Source organism: Colossoma macropomum, unplaced genomic scaffold, assembly GCF_904425465.1.
Source record: "Colossoma macropomum unplaced genomic scaffold, Colossoma_macropomum, whole genome shotgun sequence".
NCBI classification, from domain to species: Eukaryota; Metazoa; Chordata; class Actinopteri; order Characiformes; family Serrasalmidae; genus Colossoma; species Colossoma macropomum.
The window spans coordinates 3664844-3673107 of NW_023496051.1; the positions used below are offsets into that span (position 1 = coordinate 3664844).

Sequence of the window (8264 nt, forward strand, 5' to 3'; positions counted from 1 at the left end):
AGAATTGTGAAAGTGTACTTTACTAAATCAAATGTACATTTTAGGTAAATGAAACGAAATGCATGAAAAAATAAATTTACACTCAATAATCTCAGGAAGATTCTCTTTGGGATGTGGGCTGGGATTTACAAAGTGGGCTCATTCCTGCTTTCGCCTCTGCAACACTGAATGTCTCTGATTACAATGTATTTGACTATTGTGTAATCAAGATTATTACAACCTATTAAATTACTTACACAATAAAACTTTCACATGCAATGATTACATCCTACCTTATGTGAAAGGCCATATAGTAGAATCAGATCTTACCGAAACATGACAAAAGAAATACAGCATAAAAAAAAAAAACAGAAGCAAAAGGATTTGTGTCCATGCTGGCTACTTCTTCTTGCCCTTGCTGGGCTTGGCTAAGAGCGCGGGATCAATCTGATCTGGGCTCAGGCCTCGGACGGAGAAGAGGCGCGCAGCACGCTCCTGCAGAGTTCCCCCACACTTCATCCCTCGCTGCATCAGTTCAGCCTTCAGCCGCTCCAAACCCAGCGCCTCCAGATCCTCCACACCGTTCACGGAGAGCAGATCCAACGGACCCTCTGACTGCTGAGAGAGAGAGAGAGAGACCCCATCAATAATATTCATTATGTTACACACAAGCACAGAGGACATCAGCCTGGTTTCTGAAGCCTGCTTCTTTAGTTTTGTGCTTGAGCTACAAAGCTAATGTAGCAAACACACAATAGAAGAATACACCCCAAAACATAGTGTTGTCCAAACCTCATGCCTGAATTATGTACGGACAATATTCAGGATTGAAAATTCCTTTTAACAGTTTCAGCTATGCCAGAGGTTCTCAACCTTTTCCAGCCCGAGGCCCACCTGTGCTAAACTACAAAGCATTGCGGCCCACAGAAAAACTAAAATCAGCTTTTTTAAAATACATCTTCATTTTATTTTTCCTAAATGCCGACACTGAAAACCTAAAGATTACGTCCCGAAAAAGATCAGATTGGCCATTCTGGTTGTCAACAGGTTTGGAAAATTTGTTTAAAAAACATGAAACTCTTACAAAAACACATGGTTGTAGTGATGATAAAAAGGGTGGAAAAAGGAAAAAAAAGAATAGAAATGCACAAGTTAGATGTGATTCGGAGCTGCAGTCCATCGCGTTTTCACTGAAAATGCTCCATCGGCTTCCCAAAAGAGTAACTGTTTGGTCCTGATGTCTCTAGTTTTGAGGGTATTTGTGATTAATTTGAAATAAACCTCACTCCACTCACCGGGCTTTTGGATTATCATCGTCACAATCAACAATAATGATAAATCTTGCTTGATACCGGCTTCTTCATTGGTTGATCGGTTTGGGTTTAAACACTCAGGTCACTGATGCTCGACCAAAAGGCGCTCCATGATCCATGAGCTGAAATCAAACTCCTCTCTCTCTGTTATTTTATGGCTCGTCGTTGTTTTTAACGGCAGCTTGTGCTCAGTGTCTAAAGAGTCAGACGTTAAAACAGTCGTTATGCTGACTGTTTGGCGCCGATGTGCTGCTACAGGAGAAGGAAAGCCAGGTCTGCTGATGAATTCCCTCATTTGACCACAGAGCGCGTTTCCTTTAGCAGTGAACTGAACAGGGTCCGGTTGAAGTGGACCGAGACCCGCGGGTTTCTGCTGGACCGGTTCAGCGGTTTGTTGAGGACTCTAATACGGGTGGAGTGTTCACACGCGTCAAAACGAAGCGAACTAAAGGAAAAAGGTGTGATAAGTGCTCACCAAACAAAGCGCCCTGAGAAACTTCATCTCTGGCTCGCTGTCTGCATCGCGAGCTTGCGGCTGCACTGTCTCAGACCGATGACCTTTAATTAGCCACTACTGCGACGCTTTTATTTGTACGTCTCTATTAATATTTAGATTGGTTATACTGTGAAAACGTTTAATTGTTACATTTTTAATTATTAAGTTCATTTTTCCATGTATGTTTTTATAACTTACAGTGACGTTACTGGCCACAATTACTGCCTCCCTCTTCGTACAAGCTTGCGGACAACTAGAGGGGGCTTCACAGCCCACTGGTGGTCCGCGGACCACAGGTTGAGAAACCCTGAGCTATGCAATATTTGAGACAAGTGCATGATGTGTTCTCACCTCTTAACGTTACAAGACTAGTGCCATCATAACTTACTTCGACTTGTATCTTTTAGCAAGAAAACAGCGAGTTTGTGAAGAGTTAGTTCGCAGATTTGAAACAATAAATTCACTAAATTATGTTACAAGTTATTTTCCGTTTAATCTATTCGAGCAGGCTGTAAAATGGAACTTCTTGTTGTCAGCGTCTCCCATGTGCTACTGCTATGCTCTGTCCATTTTGGGGCGGTCAACATCGCAGCTGGACTGCATTCAGTACCATTACAGAGCGGCAATTTAAGAAAGATACTGTCCAAAATTACACTATTTCAAGAATATTACACTCAGAAAGTGGGATAGGATTATATAACAGAGGGAACGCAGTGATCCACACTCATGTCTGTGTGATGAGTATTGTTTGTGTGGTGTTTATGTAGATATGGCTGCGTGGTTGGTGAGAACCTGATGATGTGATTGTTTTTCCTCTGGTTTTATATTAAGCTTATTTCATTTAATAGTCTATTCAGGGTCTTAACTTTATGTAGTAGTTATTTATTTACAGTGATGGTTAAAGCTTTGTAGCTAATGACAGCTGCTGAAAAACAGACTGCAAGTTGCAGACACACCGTATGTTTCCTCATGTGTAAGAATAAAAATCTCACCGCTGGCTGAGCTGCCTGTGTATCTGTACTGTCAGCTGGGCAGATGTGACTCGCTCCCGCATCCTCTGTCTTTGGGAGTACAGCCTTCTCAGTTTCCTGTCCATCGCTGCCGTTCTGCATGTTCTCTTCCTTTGTTGACCGTTCCGTCCCTGCCTCCTCTTCCTCTGCGACCCGCTCTGTCCCTGCCTCCTCTTCCTCCGCGACCCGCTCTGTCCCTGCCTCCTCTTCCTCCGCGACCCGCCCTGTCCCTGCCTCCTCTTCCTCTACGACCTGCTCTGTCCCTGCCTCCTCTTCCTCTACGACCTGCTCTGTCCCTGCCTCCTCCTCTCCCGCTCTCTCTGGGATAGGGGAGCAAGCTGCTGGGCTACTGCTGGAACTGCTGCTGCTGGTACTGGGCTGCTCCTGAGTTTCAGGTTTCTTGCTCCCTCTGCTGGTGGCTGTGGGTACTTTAGTTGGCTGAGAGCTGCAGGAAGCCTCAGAAACAGAAGCGGAGACTGAAGTGGAGGAAGATGCCACAGCTTCACCTTCATCACTGTCCGCATCCGAACTGTCCACGTCGTCCAGACCATCAACACCAGTCCTGAGGGATTCAGTAACATTACATTAGAGCTTGAAATGTACTTGAAATGTTTTATGTAAAGATTATAGATTAAGGACTAAAAGCTTTTGGGATATTGTTTGAAAGAACTGTTTGATGGATAAAACGCTTTCAAACAATAACCAAAACAAAACAAAAACAAAAAAAAAAAATGCAATTTAAACTTATTTTTGGACAGCTAATATGTTTTTTTGTTGCGTTTTTGTGTATTTTGCGTATCTGAAGACAGCTTTCATTGTTGCTACAAGATAAACTAGCAGACATTACCATAAGACATTAATCATATTATTTGGTGTCTGTTTGGTGATGACTGGGTTCAGACAAAATCAACAACCCCACAACTGGGTTTGGATTCTAAGATATTGGTTCCCAATCCTAATCCTGAGACCATATACCACGCAAATTTGATTTTTTTTTCCCTCCTCACCTGGCACACCTGATTAGCTCCTTACACGCTGGGTTTGATGTGCCGGGAAGAGAAAACACAAAACATGCTGAGCATTGGGTCTCTGAGACTTTGTGCTGCAAGGCAGATCGAAATATTCTCAACAGTACAATTAAAATTTATTAATAAATTATTAACAGTACAATCAAAATTTCAGGCCAGATTACATTATACTGGGTACTGTTACAGAATCTTTGTAGGTTCAGTTTACAGGATCTGTAAATCTATAAATAATTTCTGACCTTCTATTAGTAACTTTTGTCATTGCAGTTCATGACACATCTTACCAAAAGCATTTCTTCTTTGTAGTTCCGTGTCCGTTTTTCGTTGCTGGACGTTTGCGACTCGGTCCTTCATCTGCTTGCACCAGGCCACTAGACGATGCCTGCATACCTGGAATAAAGAAACAAAACACAAACAGTTTAAACTCTGCTCTTTAAAAAAAAACAAATATATATATACATATATATTATATATATATATATATATATATATATATATATATATATATATATATATACACACACACACACACACACACACAGACACACACACACATATACATATATATATACACACACATAGTAGTTGTAGTCCATCAGGTAGTACGAACACTAGAGAACAACTCCAGATGTTTGAAATCATGATGTTCAAAATGCCCAAAAGTTGTTTTGTTTGGAGCTGTGATGTCATATTTAAACAATTTATGATTTTACGGTCTGCTTGCTGAAAAATTAAGTCCTCCTAAACGCGTCTCTGGATTTGGAAGCTGCCCCCTTGTTATGTCTACTATCCCTTGCTATTTTTGTCTATATACCATCTTTAGCCTATTCTTTAGAATGAACAGAGTATATTAAAAACACATATTATATAATACAGAGCCTGATCTTTAGGTAATAAACTATTCAGCATCCCATTTTGAAATTTTTGACTTCAACCATGCTTTACGTACGCTAAAAGATGCAGAAAGACACTACTTGATAACTTGTTATACTTGTTGCGATTAATACTTCTTAGAAACACTTATGTTGTTTCTATATCAGTTCTAAAAAAATAATTTGTGCTATAACAACATTTATTGCAAGAGCAGCGCTAAATGTTCAAAATGGTTACATACAATCTTCAGAGTCCACAAATGCTGACTGCGCTTTTAATTGTATAACAACCCAGGATCGATCATCCCCTAAGGCCCCCCAGATAGTCAACATTTCTGCTCCCAACCTCACTTGTGGATAGAGCAGAACTGTGGACCCTTTTGGGGTCTCGAGGTCCAGTTTGAGAACCAGAGATTGACTATGGAATCAAACCTTTCAGTACAGAGTCCTCCAGTCTCTCAGAGAGGTCATGGCACTGCTGTTCGTAGTCCGTATCTGTGAAATAGTGCTTGGGTTCGGCCAGTTTCCTCTGAATGCGCTCCAAACGCCGCTGCTCCTTCTCTGCTTCACGATCTGCCTGCTTCTTTAACCACTCGGCCATCCTACACAAGATCATAAACATGGACCATTATTCATACCTGCAAGGCCCCAACTTTCATCTACAAAGGATGGACCTCATTAGCCACGTTTACATGCGGCCTAATAATCTGACTAGTAGCTCAATCAGAATAGAATACGTCCATGTAAACACCGCAGTCGGAATAGCCTAGTCCGATTGAGGCCATTCGGAATACAGTTTCTATCTGATTGATCGAGGTGGGTAATCCTGTAAATAATCCATTAAATAGAGGAATAATAGCCATGTAAACGCCTGTATCTGATTACATTCCCTAGCGGAAAGTTTAAGTCTGTTCTGATCATGTGCGGTGCGTCATAGTGAATGTTTATACCGTTCAACATGGCGGAGCAGAAACTGGTCTGCAGAGGAGACGAAGTTTATGCTCTGATCTTTAAAAGACGGCGGTGGGACGGACGTCCAGCTTATGTGTCTCAGAACACGACGTCTTCCTCTCAGCCTTCTTTAATAAGGACATGTGAAGGACGTTTCCTGAGTCTGACATCATTTTAAAGCAATTAAAAACACAAGCACTGCTCACTGCTGCTCATCTCATCATCACTTAGGCGATGCTCATTGTCATGGTAACGTCTATACTAAGTGGTTCTCTACGCGTGCACGTCATTTTGGATCTGAGTACTTGTAGTGAGCATGTAAACACAGAATTTCCATCAGATTGTTGAGTACAGTGAGAATAAACACCTCAGTCTTAATCTGTAATCGGAATACATTCAATCGGACTGGCAAAAATCTTTGTATGTAAAACACAGACAGTCACAAATATATAGTGAAAGTGAGATATAAAGGCGGTATGTACTCACTCTTTTTCATGATTGACATCTCGAAGTCTTCGGCCACTCAGATCCCTACAGGCCTCACGGTTGGTGGTTTTTTCAATCTGCGCCCCAAGCGCCCTCAGCATGGAGCCAAAGCCTGTCACCCAAATACAGAACGGCAGCAAAGTGAGCCCACGGATATCAACGTAATGTGCTGTTAACAATGACGCCTAAAATATACTGGTATGATACGTTACCCCCTTTGCCACCGCAGAGCCGAGGCTCCAGACGATACACAGCTCCAGCCTGGAGTTTGTGGTCGTGATCCGATATCCTCCCATTGTTCTTCACATAGCAGTCTAAAGACGAAACACCCTAAATGGAAACACATATTACTAGATAAATACTTACTTGCTTAAATTGTGCTGCATATCCAGAATCCTGGAACACACAGTAGACTTAACATCTCACAAAACGAACATAGCATAAGCTTAAACTTAATAAAACGTACAACACAGATACCCCCATGGACCCTCACAGGGCAGATATCATTTGGGTGGTGGATCATTCTCAGCACTGCAGTAACACTGACGTGGTGGTGGTGTGTTAGTGTTGTGCTGGTACGAGTGGATCAGACACAGCAGTGCTGCTGGAGTTTTTAAACACTGCGTCCACTCACTGTCCACTCTATTAGACACACACTCTTACTTTGTAAGTCCACCTTGTAGATGTAAAGTCAGAGACGATAGCTCATCTGCTGCTGCACAGTTTGTGTTGGTCATCCTCTAGTCCTGCATCAGTGGTCACAGGACGCTGCCCACAGGACGCTGTTAGCTGGATATTTTTGATTGGTGGACTATTCTCAGTCCAGCAGTGACACTGAGGTGTTTAAAAACTCCAGCAGCACTGCTGTGTCTGATCCACTCAGACCAGCACAACACACACTAACACACCACCACCACATCAGCGTTCCTGCAGTGCTGAGAATGATCCACCACCCAAATAGTACCTGCTCTGTGAGGGTCCATGGGGGTCCTGACCACTGAAGAACAGGGTAACAAAGTATGCAGAGAAACAGATGGACTACAGTCTAATGTACAGTACAGTATATTTGAGCCCCTATTCCATTAGGCACGGTCCCATCAGAGAGAGGTGCCTCTCTTTCCTTTTTGGAGGTATAGGTTTGGCTCCTGTGTTCACCCAAAAAGAGAAGAAAAAGCTGCTGCAATTTAGAAACGTTTTTCTCTTTAGTTTTGGGTTCATGTTTCTAATAAAAACACACTGAAACGCCAAGATCTTCCATCAGCCTGAACCCATACTCAAGTAAAAGCATTGCTACTTCTGTGAAATAATGACTCAGGAAGAACAAACAGAACCTGATTAGGTCTAAAAAGACTCGAGTACTGAGTTTCCTGGAGAACTGCAGTGGAACATCTCAGGAGCTGAAGGTTGCCAGGTTTGTTAGGTGCTGTTTTCCTCTTCACTATTCTTTCTCTCGGTGCGAAATAACATGCTAAAGGTCTGAAGTGAGCGGCCAGAAAAAACACTTGGTTCGTGTTTAGGGAATAAATGTGAACTGAACTGAACTGAACTGAGGAAGATGTGCTTTAAGGTTGACTAAGCTACTTTCCTCACAAATGTGCTGTTACTTCAATAAAACAATGACTTAAATATTAGTAAAACGCCGAAAAACTAAAGTATGAGTAAAATTATCTTTTAAAAACACTCAGTAAAGTTAAAAAACCAACAAAATGTTGCTTCAGTATCGTAGTAACAGTTAGGTTAGCTGGGTTAGCTAACCAAACAAAACACTGAATTAGAGCCAACGCCGCTAAACTAACACGGCTGAACTCACCTCTTTAGAGGCGAGCAGGTCCAGCAGGTCACCGACAGTGGACTCGTGTTCCACCGTGAGATTAATGAACCGAAAACTGGGAGAAATCACGAAAACGTCCATGTTGTTTTGTTGCTGTAGCCGAAACCACACCGTCTGCGTTCACTGACCGTTACGCAACGCGTAAATGCGTCACTACTGGAGCCGCGAAGCAACAACAAAATAAAAGTCCACAGCGTGACGGGTTTCTAATCCACTCTCAGAACAGCGTGTTGGCAGAGAACCTGTAGGGAGGAGAATTTCCACTCTGCAAGCGAGTCCAAAATGAATGGGTTCAGAT

The 8264-nt window shown here is 42.4% G+C and overlaps 1 protein-coding gene across 2 annotated transcripts; it reads right to left on the reverse strand.

Annotated features, from left to right (window-relative positions):
- On the reverse strand, positions 1-8115 carry sde2 (SDE2 telomere maintenance homolog (S. pombe)). 2 transcript variants are annotated; one of them, XM_036565205.1, is made up of 7 exons: positions 7946-8115; positions 6348-6465; positions 6136-6247; positions 5131-5300; positions 4111-4216; positions 2781-3360; positions 1-594 (listed from the first exon to the last, which is right to left on the reverse strand). In XM_036565205.1, exons 1-7 carry the CDS (start codon positions 8045-8047, stop codon positions 379-381), a joined length of 1404 nt encoding a protein of 467 aa, XP_036421098.1. In that variant the 5' UTR covers positions 8048-8115; the 3' UTR covers positions 1-378. The 2 variants fall into 2 exon arrangements, with proteins under 2 accessions (XP_036421098.1, XP_036421097.1); XM_036565204.1 differs by having other exon boundaries at positions 1-597.
- Between the last annotated feature and the right edge of the window lie 149 nt (positions 8116-8264).